Source organism: Drosophila bipectinata, chromosome 3L (assembly GCF_030179905.1).
Source record: "Drosophila bipectinata strain 14024-0381.07 chromosome 3L, DbipHiC1v2, whole genome shotgun sequence".
Taxonomy (NCBI): domain Eukaryota; kingdom Metazoa; phylum Arthropoda; class Insecta; order Diptera; family Drosophilidae; genus Drosophila; species Drosophila bipectinata.
The window spans coordinates 4,858,868-4,875,745 of record NC_091738.1 but is presented as its reverse complement, the minus strand read 5'-3'; the positions used below and the strand labels follow the sequence as shown (position 1 = coordinate 4,875,745).

The 16,878-nt window shown below is 38.9% G+C and overlaps 2 protein-coding genes and 4 non-coding genes across 9 annotated transcripts in view; 1 reads left to right on the top strand and 5 right to left on the bottom strand.

Moving 5' to 3' along the window:
• Window positions 1–3,068: 3,068 nt before the first annotated feature.
• TRNAL-CAG (transfer RNA leucine (anticodon CAG)) lies at window positions 3,069–3,151 on the bottom strand. Its single transcript has one exon. It is a non-coding gene; the product is annotated as a tRNA-Leu (tRNA).
• Window positions 3,152–3,301: 150 nt separating this feature from the next.
• Window positions 3,302–3,384, bottom strand: TRNAL-CAG (transfer RNA leucine (anticodon CAG)). The gene has a single exon. It is a non-coding gene; the product is annotated as a tRNA-Leu (tRNA).
• Window positions 3,385–5,437: 2,053 nt separating this feature from the next.
• Window positions 5,438–5,520, bottom strand: TRNAL-CAG (transfer RNA leucine (anticodon CAG)). The gene has a single exon. It is a non-coding gene; the product is annotated as a tRNA-Leu (tRNA).
• Window positions 5,521–5,670: 150 nt separating this feature from the next.
• TRNAL-CAG (transfer RNA leucine (anticodon CAG)) lies at window positions 5,671–5,753 on the bottom strand. The gene has a single exon. It is a non-coding gene; the product is annotated as a tRNA-Leu (tRNA).
• A 290-nt stretch (window positions 5,754–6,043) lies between these two features.
• LOC108127501 (uncharacterized) lies at window positions 6,044–6,559 on the bottom strand. The gene has a single exon (XM_017244600.2). The coding sequence runs from the start codon at window positions 6,557–6,559 to the stop codon at window positions 6,044–6,046; it is 516 nt and encodes a 171-aa protein (XP_017100089.2).
• Window positions 6,560–8,280: 1,721 nt separating this feature from the next.
• The window catches only part of Sarm (sterile alpha and armadillo motif), a 39,294-nt gene continuing 30,696 nt past the window's right edge, over window positions 8,281–16,878 (top strand). Inside the window, exons 1-2 of one of the 4 annotated variants that reach the window (XM_017244728.3) lie at window positions 8,281–8,882; window positions 8,939–9,063. In XM_017244728.3, the coding sequence (XP_017100217.2) occupies window positions 8,363–8,882; window positions 8,939–9,063 (645 nt within the window). In that variant the 5' untranslated portion in view covers window positions 8,281–8,362. Of the gene's footprint in view, window positions 8,883–8,938; window positions 9,064–12,660; window positions 13,045–15,172; window positions 15,357–16,878 lie in introns of those variants that run through there. The other 3 variants (XM_017244730.3, XM_017244731.2, XM_017244733.3) reach the window with 3 other exon arrangements.

Sequence of the window (16,878 nt, the reverse complement as noted above, 5' to 3'; positions counted from 1 at the left end):
GTGAAGTTGTTAACACAGCCGCACAAAGGTCAAAATGCGAGGCTACTTTTAACTTCTATTTGAATCTTGAGATTTTGAATCTAAATCAGACGTATAGTACTTCGGATTAAGTTAGCTTGGAGATTAAAAGCCGTTTGAATCAAGTGCCAGATTACCTTGGTCACGTCTTTGTAGAACAAATCGATTAATGAAGACATTGTCTGGCTCTCTAAAGATATAATCTGGCTCGGTTTTGTGGGTGGGGAAAACTGCTTAAATTATTTTCCTCTGGTGCCAGATGATAAATTGCCATTCTAAAACATGGGACGGCTTAAACGACATACATTTTTGTGAGCTTTGATTTATGGAGTTAGTTTCGTAATTACATTCATATTTAAATTTGGGTTTCTATAGAGAAATAAATTTATTTTATATTTATATGGCTTTCAACAAAAGAGTGGCTGAATAGAGAAATAGGAATTATGGTTTTAGTTTAATACAAATTTTAAAAAAATACTAAAAAAGGATGAAGTTTTATTGCTGTTGTATATAGATTATTGAAAACATTACTCCACCCCCCAATAACAATATATTATCAATATCTAAAAGATAATAAATCACCTTATTCATTAAATTTGATGCAAAATAATATTGGCATGTTTTTTTAACTTCAATTAGTTCTTAAATCAGCCAGAATAAACTCTCAATTTTGGTTTTAATTATTGTTCGATTGAACCAACTTCATCGATCTTCAAGTCAATGCTCCTTTTCAAGTTCAAAGTCAAGACAGACGCTAAAAAACCACAAAAAAATATATAAACAAAATATTAAGGAGGGGTCTAGTGAACTGAAGACTTCGCAGAGCATTAATCAATTGTTATTCCTCCGGTTTTTTTTATTTCGCTCTGGCTATTTTGTCGCGACACTTTTCTGCCAAATTTGTACAAAGTTAATTAACAGGTTTCATTGTCTTGGCATTTGTCGGCTCAAACGCATATTTCTTTTTAGTATCTTTCGCATTTGGTTGCTTAGTTTGTTTTTATGGCCGCAATAAAGCAAAATATTGCGGGGGCGAATCCACACGATGGGCGGGAAAGCACTTGAGTACGAGCTGCACACAAAAAACGCCTGTTATAGAAGACACTTAATTAAACATGCAATTTGTGTTCCTTTAATATTTGACTATGTATCTTCGGGATACATTTCCATATAAATTGTGTTTTTGCACTGCACGTGCAACGGTATAAATTTTGTTTGTATATTTGAGCTTTTGTGTTTGCTCTCGCCCACGCACTCTCTTGGTCTCTCTCTGGCTCTCACTCTGAGTTCGATAGTGGGAGCCCTCTCGCCAAACTCTCACGCCCTCTCTCAGTTGCTCCCACGATCGCACAGTGGGAAAATAATATGTTTTTAAGGCCTAAACTTTGACCACAATACTTATGTAGATATTTATAAGTAAAGATTTCTTTTAAAGACTTAAATAATATTTTTTAATAAATACCTTCAGTTATACCACTTTGTTTGTTTTTTTAATTTTAACACAATGTTAAATTATAATAAATTATTTTTCCTCAAAAATAATTTTTTCTTCATAATTAATTCTTAGCAAAGATCGAACTCTTCCCATTGTGGATCGGTTAGCTTTTGTGTCGCTGCTCTGGCACTGCCCGCTGCATTCAGTCGGCGACGGCGTCGCAGTCAACATCGAGCGGTAAACGGTAAATAAAAGCAGCCACTCGTCGCTTTTGTGCGCGTTTGTTTTTATAAAAAAAAAAAAACAACTTTAGTTGCTACCGAAGATTATATTAAAACGAAATCTGTGTCTTATAGAGTGTGTTTAGTAATTTACAAAACAAAAAAAAAAATAAATTTTTGAAAAATCCCAACCGGCCGTGCAATTACGAAATTCCCTGTGTGTGTTTTTGTGTGATATTTGTGCGTTTTAATTTTGGCTGCGCTTCCATGTGTGCGTCTATAAATACACCAGCAACAAAAGGCGAAAACCCGACTAAAAAGCCAAAAGCCGAAATGCTAAAAATGAAATATCATCAGCATAACTGACGGGTTGATTGACTTGAAGGAATTTTTGTGTGAATCCCAAAGATTTCCATCCCCTTGAGAGATAACCCAAAAAACAAAATCCAGCAGCCGCAGCCGCAGCCGCATCCGGAGCTTCCGTTGCTGCTTATCTGCCGACGCGATTTCGATCGCTTGTGAAACGCTCCCAACGCGCAGCACTTGCATCGTCGGCTGTAAGTTGCACATCTTCTGCCACAAACTTACTTAAAATTCAGTGTGTATAGAGTTGAAAATGTGTATTTCTGCAGAGTCATAAACTTCGTAAGTGTACACATTTTGGGGATTTTTTTTGTCGGGCCTCTTATTTGGGCTGTATACACGTCAATTCAACGCCTATAAAAATGCACATAAAAGTCAAGTCAATCAATGAAAGGGCATCGGATAAATTACCCACAAAAAAACACCCAAAAAAAACAAAGAAACAAGTAATTTAAATGTTAAACATACAGACAGCGGAGGCGCCATGAGTTATCACCTCCCCATGCCGGGGATTGGCAGTTGGAATGGCTTTAATTTATCTTCGCCGAAAGTTTATTAAATTCAAATTAAATTCCCACCCACAAATCGCTGCCACTGTGATTTTCCTTTTCAATAAAACCAAAAAGACGACACCCACATTAAAATGTGTACGAATGGGTAGTATTTGGAAATCTATTTGTACGATGAAGCCCTAATGGAGCCTCTCGGCCACAGATACGGAATTTGGCAATTCCGGGAAGCATATGTATGTTCCATTCGCATAACCTCCTGCGTTCTTTCTCCATTTGCCCAAACAATTTGTTTTGCGTATTCCCACATGTTTTTCCATTTTCAATTTTCAATTTCCATTTCACTTGATTGAAGTTTTGGCCTTTTGCACATGTTTTTGTTTATGCCATAAACAGGGAACACACACGAACGCGTACATATTTTTCCGCAGACAACTAAAAACTAACCAAAATTAGCTTGAAAGAATAAACAATTTAATTTCAGAAATAAAACAAAACAAAAAAAAAAGGCAAAAAGTCATTTGTCAGAAGTGGGATTCGAACCCACGCCTACAGAGTAGACTGCGACCTGAACGCAGCGCCTTAGACCACTCGGCCATCCTGACTGTTAAAGTAGCGAGTGCCAGAAAAGGTTCTGACTTTCTTTTTGTTGATTTTACTTATTTTAAGTTAATTATAGTAATTTAAATGTGTTTTCTCGTATAACATTAATTAATTAAAATTAGTTAAAACATAAGAAAAAGAAAAAAAAAGTTTGTCAGAAGTGGGATTCGAACCCACGCCTACAGAGTAGACTGCGACCTGAACGCAGCGCCTTAGACCACTCGGCCATCCTGACATCTGTGGTGAGCGGACCAAATGAGCAGTTTCCTCAACACTCGCTGTAGCTTTCTCTGAAAGAAATCGTGCTTGTCTGAGAATATATATATATTTGTTTAGAAGACTGACATAAATGCGGGTGTTATGCAAATTATTCAACTTTCTGGACGTGAAGGAAATATATATTTCAGAGTATCTGTGGATAATTGCTATGGACGCTAATTTGCCAGCATTACAAAACTAATTGAGAGTTAACTAACAAGCGCTGGCCAGTTTTATGACGGAATAATTGCAAATTAAATCGATTCGATCAGCTGCTTTACGCTGCACTTTGTACAAATGCCGACAAACTGTTTACTCAGTCATTTTCCATACAGATAAATCTTATCTCTGGGTTTGGACTCGAGGTTGGGCCTGGCACACAATCGCGCTGCCAGCGAACAAAAGAAAACATGGTCTTAAAGAATTGTGCCATTAATATCTATAACTCCGTACTGGCCTTTATGGGTTTCCCAAAAAAAAAAAGCGTAACTGGAAAAGAGGTCAAGACCCGCAACGTTAAAAAAATAAAGAAAAGACCGAACTCGCTAATAATAATCCGGTTCAGGGGGGCGTGGCAGGCCAGCATGAGAATGGAATGGCTTGCGAACCCTTCTCATTAACTGGCGGCTGTCTTTTGTTGCTTTTTAATATTTTTTATTATTTATTATGATTGGTAGTAGAAGCTTCTTGCTTATTTTATGTCGAAGTGCTGGGAAATGGATATTTTAATGAGTTTTGGCCACGACAGTCGACGACAGTTTTTCCGCAAAAAACTGCACGAAAGTGCTCGGTAGTGAAAGGAAATTCAAATTAATATTTTGACAAAGAATGGATGGGCATTGTTTATGCCTTGAATGCCTTTGAATATATGCCGACACATCTTCATAATGGGGAGAGTATTTTCAGATAGATATGAGCTGAGACCGAGCCATAGACATGTGTCTAATTTGCATTTGCGCATTTTTCCCGCTAATTATTTGTTTATCAAAGGAAAATAACCAAAAGCTCAAGAATCTGAAATTGTGATGCTGGAAACGGAAAAATCAAATCGAAAAATGTTATGACAAGCCATTGCCATTGAACTTGTTGCCTTAATATCCCAGCTAATATAAACAAAATGTACTTAGTTGTTGGGAGCTATGCTAGAGTGGAGAGTGCTAAACCCAGTTATTATCAATAATGATCATCCAATCAGCAAGTAATTTAATGAATTTTATTTATGCCTAAATAGATGTCAACATTGCAGAAAGCTTGAGGTATGGATAAATATGGAACTGACACCATTTAACTTCGAGGTGAAATGAAATTCTTCCCTATTTGTTTGTAAACAAAGCAGAGTCACTCGAAGCAACTGACACAGTTGGGTTTGGATTATGATACTGACTCTGATTCCGACTTGGATTCCGATTTCAGGGCAGGAGCTCAATGCCATTCGGCTGGGTCAGTTCTGTTGTTTAGTATATATTCGTATCATATAAAAAATATATATATATATGTATAAATCTATAAATGCGAATGCAGAGAATTGCGCAAACCCACTGCGTCAACAAAATCGGAATGGGGAATCGAAAGCATTTGCCGCACAAGGTCTGAGGTCTGGGGTCTGGACGGGTTTATCAGTTCTGTGTTTCGAGTGTTTATCTAGTGTTCGGGGATGGGGATTCGTTCCTCTGGCCGTAAACCTGTATCCATTAGTAGCCAAACAAGCCACCTCCTCACGGTCAGTCGTTTGATGAATGACTTGCGACGCAGCCGTCATGTTCGCGCCGTGATAAGCCGTTTTGCGGCACGCCTAATGCACTTTAATGCCCCCTCGATTACCCAATATCATGTGAATATGAACCACAATACACTAAACAAATACAAGCCCCCAGCCACGATGTAGGTTTCCACTTTTTATTGTCAGTAAGGCGTGAGAAATGGCTTGATTGTGATTTGAGGGTCTTTGCCCCGCACCCAAAGCGGAAAATATATGTACTACTTGCCATTAAAGAAGCAAAATATACAAAATAAAATACAAAATATATTATTGTCAGAAGTGGGATTCGAACCCACGCCTACAGAGTAGACTGCGACCTGAACGCAGCGCCTTAGACCACTCGGCCATCCTGACTGTTAAAGTAGCGAGTGCCAGAAAATGTTCTGACTTTCTTTTTGTTGATTTTACTAATTTTAAGTTAATTATAGTAAATTAAAGATGTTTTTTTTAAATAAAATAAATTAATTAAAATTAGTTTAAAAAAAAGAAAAAGAAAAAAAAGTTTGTCAGAAGTGGGATTCGAACCCACGCCTACAGAGTAGACTGCGACCTGAACGCAGCGCCTTAGACCACTCGGCCATCCTGACTTATGCCGGCAGCGCGTCAAAGTGTCTATCTAAGAAAGCGGCATCAAATAAATCAAACTAAATTTGTTTACCGGGAAAATCGTATGGCTATATAAATTTCGTATAAATTTCACCTTTAGTTCGATGGCCGAGTCGCCCTGAGGCCAGACATACAGATGAACGAACTCAGAAACGTGAAAATAAATCCGCAATTAACCTTGTGCACCCCATAGGCCTGCGGATTATCATCTGAAGTATGTATTCTTCCCATATCTCATAGGAAAAGTACCTTCCTTATGTTGTCATTAAGTTTATTCATCAAAAATTGTGGTGTTTGTTAAGCTCCCATTCCGATTCTTCCTTCCGTTGGCCTCCCTCCTCTTGGGCTTTGGCTTGGGAGTCCACAGTCTCTTGAGGAGTTGCTCGGTTTTCGAAACCGCTACACTTTCTATACCAAATGTTATTGGACTCATGGGATACCGAAGTCGCCAGCGTTGGAATTCTCGCGCCGTAGTGAGCATAAAGAAAGTGTGCCAGTTTTTCCATCGAAGAGTATTCAAAACGGTGGAAAGGACCTTCGGCATCAGCCTGTAATAGCGCGTCACGTTAAGGAAGAAGCGCTTGTTCCTCCTCCGACCGGACAAGACCGTGACCATGTAACACTTGAAATTCATGCCCGAAAATAGAGGTCGGCGTATCGGCTTGAAGAGGGGCGCCACCTTGAGGCGCCAGGGATGCACCCATCGGCGGGATATTTTTGAGTTTTCCTCCAAAACATGTTCATTTTCCAAATCTTTATTTTTTGATGATTCTTCCTGATGCTCCATTCTCAAATTTACATTGTATATTAGTTTCTAGCTCTCGTAAAAAGGACGTATAGAAGGCAATTATCTCGTAGTCTACTCTGTAATATTGGTATAATATTTGTAAAAATCGAAAAACAAACAAAACTCGACACTCGACATGCCAAAATCATTTATCATTGCCCAGCCATTGACACGCCCCGTCAATATCAATAATTGCTAAATACTCGCCATGATTAATGTCTGGCATTTCTGGCCGACGAGCTCCATGCGACTCTCCAAAACGTTTCGAGTCTTTCAATTTGCATAATTGCAATTTATTGTAAATCCGTGTGCAAATATTCAAAAAATTTGCAGCTCTTTAAGGCGAACCAGAGGCCAACGGCTTTTCACGAATCACACATTTGGATTTTTTTTTGTAATCTCTGACTGTCTGTATCCGATCTGCCTGTCATATGCAAATTGCACTTCAACTCCTCGACTGCAACTTCAAAGAATATCTCACTAATTGTTGGCCAACCCCGTCCTGGGAACATGGCTCTTTAATATTTCGTGTCAATCGTCAATCGCCATGGCTGGCCATCAATCAGCGTGTGTGCACTCCAACTGACATTGTTGCTAATTAGTTGTCAGCGGAGCTGCAATTGGCCAAGTGGGTTAACAAATCTCTAATTGATAAATTGTCAATAAATTGTAAGGGATATGAATGGATGCAAGTTCCAATATCACATAACCAAGTTCGATTACAGTTCGGTATATAATTGAACTAGTTTCCAAGATAACCTATAACCAGGTCAATTAGATTACTTAATCAATTGATTATTATTTTTAATAAAAATCTATACCAGTTAGACCTATTCTCTTCTACCCAGTTCAAGGGCATTTATCTCTCAACCCACCATTTCTAGACAAATAAAGTCATAGCCATAGCCATATTGTAGCTTAAGATTCATTCACGTTTCCAAGTAATTTAACTAAAACGAATTTCTCGGTATATATATACTGATGCCCATACATGTGTCTATATATTTATTACAGATTAACCCGAGAATTAAATGGCGTGTGGCTTTTATGGTCGCTGGTCCCACGCAAAGTCACGAAAATTCGACGGAGATTTCTCATTGTCGGATAATTCTCATATTATTTGCTCCGGAGATTGAGACTCTCGACCACGTAGCATAGCGATTCTCAAGTTCAAAATTAAGTTTAATAAAAAAAAATAAAACTAAAACTGTGGGAACATCAAATCCGGTAAATTAAAGAAAAAAAAAGTCATCAAAAAAATTAAGAAAAATATTCACGGTATTACCTGCATTTTTTTTTGTATTCTTCCCGCCAAGACAAGTGGGTCAAAAGAAGAAGAAGAAAAGGCTGGCAAAAGCAAATTTTGCCATTGGCACGTTCCAAGAAATTGCAGCAATAAAAAAATCTGCCGACTGAGTTGTAAGTTAATTTATTATACCGCTCAGCCGCTTTTGTTTACACACGCATGTGCATACAATATAATTATGCAATCATTGCAGTTCCCTGAATACTCAACAACAACAACAACAACGATAACAACAAACAATTCATTGATAAAAAAGCAAAAAGTGCAAAAGCAACAAAGGCAATAAAAAAGTGTTAACAGAGAGATAACAGTGACAACAAAAGCAATATAAACAAATAAACTACCTACCTAGAAAAAAGAACCAATCAAATATTATAAATAGAAAAAAATTATAAATAAAAAATTAAATTTTTATTTAAAAAAACTATAATTTAACAAATTAAAACATAAAACCAAACCCAGAGAGCAACAGGTTTCTCTCTCACTCTCTGTTAGCCATGAACTCACCACAGCTAGTGCATACAGCGGCGCAAGCTCACCACACTGAGAACGCCGGGTCGACGTCGCTGCCGCAGCAGGCGTCGACTGCTCAGTCGGCCAATAAGTACGCGCCTGGAAGAAGGCTAGCTGCCCGGCAAACTTTAAGATTGGCCATTCCCAAACAGCCACCGGGTGACCCGAGCACACTTGGCCATCCGCACACAGTGGGCGTTTTCCGGCCCTCTCCCTCCCAGCTGCCGCCGGCTCCTGTTCTGAAGCGGGTCACTCCGGGCACTAGCTGCAGCAGTGGCATACCCAAATCCGCCTCGCCCCTGGAGTCCCACCACCTGCCCAATGTCACGCCTACCCGCCTGGGATATGGCATCTCGGGGGCAGGTGGGAGCGGCTGCTCCAGCGCCTCTTCGGCCTCCAATTTTCTGGGGGTGCGCAAGCCCAGCCTGACCTTGAACTCCTCGGACATCAGAAACAACAATGATTTGTTCTCCTTCCCCAAGGACATGTCGCCAGTGTTGAGCGGTAAAATAATCATAATTTTAAAAATAAAATAAAATGCTTATACTCAATCTTCTCAGATCACTCACACTCCCCCATGTTCACGGATATCTCATCGGCGAATAGCAATGGATCGCCCACCCATCACCACCAACTAGGGCGACTTTTCAGCTTGAGTCCTTCTAGTATCAGGAGTTACGGAAATGTGAGTATTATATAGACTTAGATTTCTAGATTTTGATGCAGATTAGTAGAGAATCGATCCAGAAATCGTTTAAGGTATTCCGCTCAAGAATCGGATAAGAATTGGCAAAGATATAGCCATCGCTGTGGGCTATATAGGCCCTCCATGCGTTTTTCGGGATTTTATAAGGGGACACCCAGAAATTTTGACAAAAAATCTCAAAAATTATTTGTTTCTAGATTTTGATGCAGATTAGTAGAGAATCGATCCAGAAATCGTTTAAGGTATTCCGCTCAAGAATCGGATAAGAATTGGCCGCGATATAGCCATCGCTGTGGGCCTTATTGGCCCTCCATGCATTTTTCGGGATTTTATAAGAGGACACCCAGAAATTTTGACAAAAAATCTCAAATATTATTTGTGTCTAGATTTTGATGCAGATTAGTAGAAAATCGATCCAGAAATCGTTTAAGGTATTCCGCTCAAGAATCGGATAAGAATTGGCCGAGATATAGCCATCGCTGTGGGCCATATAGGCCATATGTGGGCCTCCATGATTTTTCGGGATTTTAGAAGGGGACACCCTGAAATTTTGACAAAAAATCTCAAAAATTATTTGTTTCTAGATTTTGATGCAGATTAGTAGAGAATCGATCCAGAAATCGTTTAAGGTATTCCGCTCAAGAATCGGATAAGAATTGGTCAAGATATAGCCATCGCTGTGGGCTCAAGAATCGGATAAGAATTGGCCGCGATATAGCCATCGCTGTGGGCCATATAGGCCATATGTAGGCCTCCATGCATTTTTCGGGATTTTAAAAGGGGACACCCAGAAATTTTGACAAAAAATCTCAAAAATTATTTGTGTCTAGATTTTGATGCAGATTAGTAGAGAATCGATCCAGAAATCGTTTAAGGTATTCCGCTCAAGAATCGGATAAGAATTGGCCGAGATATAGCCATCGCTGTGGGCCATATAGGCCATATGTGGGCCTCCATGCATTTTTCGGGATTTTAAAAGGGGACACCCAGAAATTTTGACAAAAAATCTCAAAAATTATTTGTGTCTAGATTTTGATGCAGATTAGTAGAGAATCGATCCAGAAATCGTTTAAGGTATTCCGCTCAAGAATCGGATAAGAATTGGCCGAGATATAGCCATCGCTGTGGGCCATATAGGCCATATGTGGGCCTCCATGATTTTTCGGGATTTTAGAAGGGGACACCCTGAAATTTTGACAAAAAATCTCAAAAATTATTTGTTTCTAGATTTTGATGCAGATTAGTAGAGAATCGATCCAGAAATCGTTTAAGGTATTCCGCTCAAGAATCGGATAAGAATTGGTCAAGATATAGCCATCGCTGTGGGCTATATAGGCCCTCCAAGCATTTTTCGGGATTTTAGAAGGGGACACCCAGAAATTTTGACAATAAATCTCAAAAATTATGTGTTTCTAGATTTTGATGCAGATTAGTAGAGAATCGATCCAGAAATCGTTTAAGGTATTCCGTTCAAGAATCGGATAAGGACTGGCAAAGATATAGAAATCGCAGTGGGTCATATAGGCCCTCAATGCATTTTTCGGGATTTTAGAAGGGGATTTTCGACTTAATCTTTGAAACCCATATACCTCTTCCATTCATTAACTACTGAGCATCGACCCTTTAGGCTTTATAAATTCACACTCGGAATAATTGCCGATGGCTATTTTTAAAAACGCAGAGCGAGCCAAAGGTCATGACTCATTTGAACTCCTTCCCGGCTTTGTTAATTCTCTCTCTTCATAAATTCTCTCTATCAAGCTGCCCCAAAGTCCTTTCACTCCCCGGATACCGCCTAGGCCTATTGTTAGGTTCTCTCTAATTATAGTTTTGCATACACTAAAAGAAAATAACAGTAATTGAAGATTAAAATAAAAAACAATTATTAAAAAACCACAATATTTCAATAAAGATAAGGATTGAATACTCATTTCTTTATATTTTATTTTTTTATTATTTTAATATAATTAGTAAACTTTTTTTTGTGAAAACTCAGTTGCCATATTTGAGGCAATATGTACATAAACCCACACCTCGCACGCGACCCTTTCTGGGATTGGAGAACTGATGGGGATTAGGGATTGGGGTCTGGGGTCTGGGGTCTGGAACCACTCCCTGACTTTTGCGACTTTCCCAAAACCGGCTTCGTCCAGAAACGATGATGACTCTCTTTCACACTTGGCGACTGTTACCTTGTTTTATGTAAATAGGTAGAAAATAGCGTCAACTTAATTAATAAATAACATTTAGCACGTTTTCAAAACAGAACCCAAGAGAGAGAGTAAGAGAGAAAGCAGAAACGGGGGAAAAGGGAGGGAAACAGTGGCCCGCAGAGTATATAACGCTAAAACCACATTATTGGATGGATACCGGCTATGAATAATCGGCAGTTGGCGTTGATTTTTAGCATGGCTCGTGCGTCGTTAAGCAAATTTCTTGTTAGCGAATGCCCTTTCTTAGGGTATACCTATATTTTAAAGGGGTTTGTCCCCATAAGAGTCCTACTCCTAATCAGTTTAAAATATAGAAACAAAGGTATTTGTGTTCATTGATCGGAAGATTAGAAGAGCCAACAACCTTTTAATTAAAAAAAAAATAATAATAATAACCGATGACCCATATATTGGAGGGCATTACGAGTAGGTTGATAAGGTGGCAATCTTACAAGATCCTAAAGGTCTGATATAGAAAACTTCCCAATGAGAACATTAAAAATTACAAACAAAACTTGAGAGCCCATTTAGTTTTCTGATAAAAGTTTTATCGGTTATGAGTTATAGGGTCAAAATATATTCGTTTATTATAAATTCCCCACACGATCTTTGAGGGTATTTCCCTGTGCATATTTACCCATAGCCGATCAATTAATTTCTTTCTCCCCAGAGTTCTTAACTATTTGACAAGCTCTTCAGTGCAAACAGAAAACACAAAAGAACGCGAACGTGAGTCTCGAAGATTGTTGTTAATATTATGTGAAGTTATATGACAGAGGACCGAGCATATTAATTGCCTGGGCTTGTCTGGGGGAATCTTCCCGGAGAGACAGACCCCCTTCTCAAGGAGAGTGTTTTCTAGAGAGAGAAAAAAATCGATTAGTAGTACGCTTCCCGAGGTTTTGGGGACCGACAGTAGTCCCCTCCGTCGAAATACGAATACAAACTTGATGTGACGATGGGTTTGGGTATGGGGCTCTCAGGGGTTTGGGTTCGGGTCGGTGTCGGCGTCAGTGTTGGTGTCGCTGGTGGTTTGTTCATATTATAAAGCTCCCCAAAAAAAACCAACAAACACACACGAATACGTAAAAGCTACTTATAAAAACGGACGGACAAATGTGTTTTGGGTCTGGCATTTTGTGGTTTTCGGCAAGAATTCCATTTTCAGTATTTGCTGAATTGAGATGCGCACCGGTTCTGTATCTGTATCTCTGCCATTTGCCTCTGGATGTCTCAGATCTGTGAGAATTTGTGTAAATATCTCGAGATTAATTGTTTAGACAGTGTGCCTGAGTGACTAGTATAGCTCGGAAACTACTTCGTGTGGTGTTAGATCGTGCTGAACCCCCGCGGAAAGTTGATGTGAAATCCGTATAGCATGGGCAATCGTTTGAGCGGCTTGTGGTGCAAAAAGACAACATTGAGTATAACCCACGACGAGCCAAAGAAGCCCAGTGACACTTCCGGCGGGTCAGATACAAATCGTAGTACTAGCAATAAATCCGGACGGAATCGGAGCAGAAGGAAGTCGAGTGTCAGTGCCAGTGATGGTAGTAGAGGTATCTTTCGAATTGGCAGCGTGCGACGTTTATCTTTGACGAATAAGAAACCAATTACGAAAAACACAGTTCAGCCCGAGGTTCATCGCATCGCGACCGTAGAACAAACCTATCGGGAATTATCCAAGCAACCTGATCTCGATTCCAGCATGAAAGTTAATGCACCACTAATGCCCACCAATGTCAAGGTGAGTAGTTCCACTCGAAATTCCACATGGCTGGCTAAAACAACAATTATGTCATTTGTTGTCGGCTGTTTGCTTTTCTGAATAGCAATAGCAATGGCATTAGAAATAGATATGCTTGTCGAAATCAAAACAAAAGCCAAACTTGAATTATTTTGATATGCTACTCAGTTCATGGCCAAAATCAAAACAAATTGGTCTTTGGATTGTCTGAGATGGTGTCATTAGCATTTTCAGGTGTTTGTAAAGGCGGATGCTTGTAAGGTGTCTGCCTCGATCGGGATAAGCCGTCATTATTTATGACTCCCAGAGCTCTAATTGAATTTGTAAACAAGACCCGATGATGGGCTTGGGAGAAGGAAGGGTTTCCATATCTTGTTAGATAATAATTCAATAAACGACGCATATATGTATGTACATTTGCCAAGCAATGAAAACACTTAAGTAATGCCTTTAAATAGCTATAGATATTTTCTTAAAGCTGGTAGAATAATAACCCTAAAATTGGGCACTTGGGTTTTTTTTAATGGCTTTTTAATTTTAAATTCCCTTGGTTATTGGACTTACAGATTATCGTAGCACTCAAGACCCTTTTAATCACCAAAAATACCCATTGGACGCATAAATTACGAGTATCTTTGTCCAAAAAACCAAAAACCAGAAATGAAATCCCTTCCCTTGGGGGTTCGATTAAATGTTGTATCAAGGAATTATTTCCCCTTTACACTCGCAACACCCAAGTGACCCAATTCCGAGTCACAAATAAATCACAAAAGTCCAGAAAGAGACGGGGAAAAAAACGTGTTAAGCACGCTTTGCATTTAAAAATCTTAAATAAATAAACAATATTGGGGCAATGGCAGGCAGTGGCAGGGAAATGCATAAAAATCAATTACGCGTGAAAATTCCAATCTGGAGAGGAGGGAAATCAACGAAAATGATGAAGCGCATGCGTGGCTTGTCAGGGAGGAAGAGGCGGGCCCGGGCCGCAAGCTAACTAATTCTTAGATGCGGATGCATCCACGAGATACACGAGAAGCTCCCACAATGATGGGTGAGTCAGAGCTTGAAACTCCTGCGTGGCAATCCGATCGGGGCAAGTGTGTGTTTCTGTTTTGATTCAAAGCCCAAGACACGGCTCTCCACCGATGACGATGACTCAGAGATGTTTTAGGCGAAAGCCCCATTCATTCATTCATTTCTACATAGATACACCGAACAGATACTCACAGATACTCTCTACAACCAGGGGAAAAGCAGTGACTCAGTTGAAGGACTTGACACTTAATAAAGTAGTGTTAAATGCGAACATCTCTTTAATATTTCTTTCAACGTATGAACGCATTTTCAAAAGAAACTGGCAGTGATTTAGTGACTAATTTGCTGACCTGAATAGCGCAAGTATGTATCTGAAGGATGCTTGCCAAGATGATGAATTATTCTGCAGGGATATTGCATAAGTGACCTTACTTAGTGGGCTAGCAAGTTCAGTGTATCTTATGGATTGTAGCTGTGAGATGTAGGTGGCGCTCTTTGGCCTTTTCTACGTTTTTCAAAGATTTGCTTATTTTTGTTCCACTTTGCCATTTCCTGGAAATACATAAAAGAACACAACCAAAAAAAATAAAAAAAACTGAAATGGATAAACAAATACAATCTGATCAAGTAAACTAAAAAGAAAGCAAAAAAAAACGAATGCCAAAAAACATGTTAAAAGATTTGCGAACGCACGTGTCGAACTCAAATCAATTTGAGATGATTGCTGTTTGTTTAGTTCGAGTAAATAAAACAAAATAGTCATACAAATAAATAAATTGTAAATATAAACAATGATGCGATTGCCCGAGAAGCTCATTGGGGGGATAGGTGAAATCTGTGAAAGATTTCCGCGAAAAATACCTCGCAAATCATTGCCAAAATGTAAAAATATCAAAAAATAACAAGAAATCAAATCAAATCTGTTTCGCACCAAGCCGAATAATACAAATAACTTGTTTAGGGAGAGATCACTCCCCCATCAGGCTCTCTCAGATACTCTTTCGCTGCTGATTCTCCGGAAGAGAATAGTCACTGGCCCGAAGACTCTCTCTCGCAGTTGTATCTTGTATCTTTTGTCGAGGCAGCCTGGCAGTCTCAGTCTTGTGTCGAACACTCAACCGTCGAGTTCGTAGAGCGCTATCGAAGACAACGACAAATATATTTTTAAAACAACAAAAAATCTTAAATAAAATCACAACAATAAATTACTTAAATAAACGTAGTATTGTGAAATAGAGAAAAAATGCCTAAAAGTCGCAATAAATCCAAGTGAAAAAGTGCGTAAATCGAATGTATTCGAAAGCCCATAAATTAGAAGAAAGCTAAAAATAAAATACTATAGGCTTAAAAATAAAACAAATTCTTTCTTTTCGTCACATATGTGACGTTTAAGATTCAAAAGATACATAGATGTGGAGAATGTAGAGTGCAAGAAATACATTCTAGAAGTTTTGAAAACCAATAAAATCAAATAAAATGTTAACATGACCGAATTATGTCTCAAAATTGAGTGCAGAGATCATAGAAAATTCAAGAATAAATTTCCATAAATTGCTAAAATAAATAATACATAAGTGGGCTAATAAAACGAGTTAACAGCAGAAACCAGTCGAACGTAACTCGGAAAACCTCTCGAAAACCACAAACTGAAATTGTTGCGTAGGCCTGGTGTTGTTATTGGTTTTGGCAGCAGACAAGAAATCAATCAGACAGTCGCCCACAGGCCTCAGGCCAGGTACCAACTGTTTGTTGGCCTGGCCAAAAGTGCAACAGGAAAAAGCTGTTAACGCCTTAACGTCACAGCCACTGCATTAGCCAAGCGGAAACTCATTAGCCAGTTACATGCATAGGGCCAGTGAAGACACAAAGAAAACACCAACGGAAATGGGGAAAAACCACAGCACGTGGGTTTTCTCGTTTTTTCGAGGCATGTGGGCTTTGAACTTGTCCCCACGCCCATAAAGGTGTGAAAAACCAGACCAAAGTCGAATAGAGTCAAGGTCTGAAGCCAAAGAAGCTGTGGATGTCACTCGCATCTCACGGAGTTACTCATTTGCATCTGGTGGATGTGCCTTACTATACAGTCTAGGCCAGTGGAAAAACCTGGAATGTCTGTAATAAAAGGCGTGGAATTTCCTAAAAGGGTTTTTGTATTTTATAGACCATTAAAAAGATCGTCAAGAATTGATAAAGTAAAGTGTAATTTCTGAAAAGGAAATTTATAGTTATATTGCTTTTGAAAGAGATTTTTTTTTAATCATTAATTATTGATAAATACTCCAAAATAATAAAAGACTATTTCTGAGAATTGTGGACAATATCTAGCCATAGAAGGCAGGCATAATCAGCTACGCTTATTGTGTATCTTGCAGATACTTTTGTCACTGCCACTGCCAGGCACGAAAACCTGTTCCCTGGCATTTCTTGTGTAAGCCTTTCCCGCCCCGGCATTTGTATCTTTGTATCTTTTTTATTTTTTTGGTTAACGGTTGCTTCTCCACAAGCCATAAGCTACAAAAAAAAATCTGAAAAGAAAAATAAAAGCATAAAAATAATCACAATAAAGCCGAAGCACAAAACCAGATGCTTGATAATTGTTTATGCGCCACAATACTGAAATACTTTAGCCGAAATACGAAAAACGATTTCAGAATGCGATTATGCGGATAAATTACACAGTTTCGTACAATTCCCTGGATTCTGTTGTTAACCAAGCTCCCCTCGGAATGCTAATTGTTGAGCTTGTTAATAATTATATAAATGAAAAATGTTTTTGTTTTGGTTCTCCGGTTGTTCGAA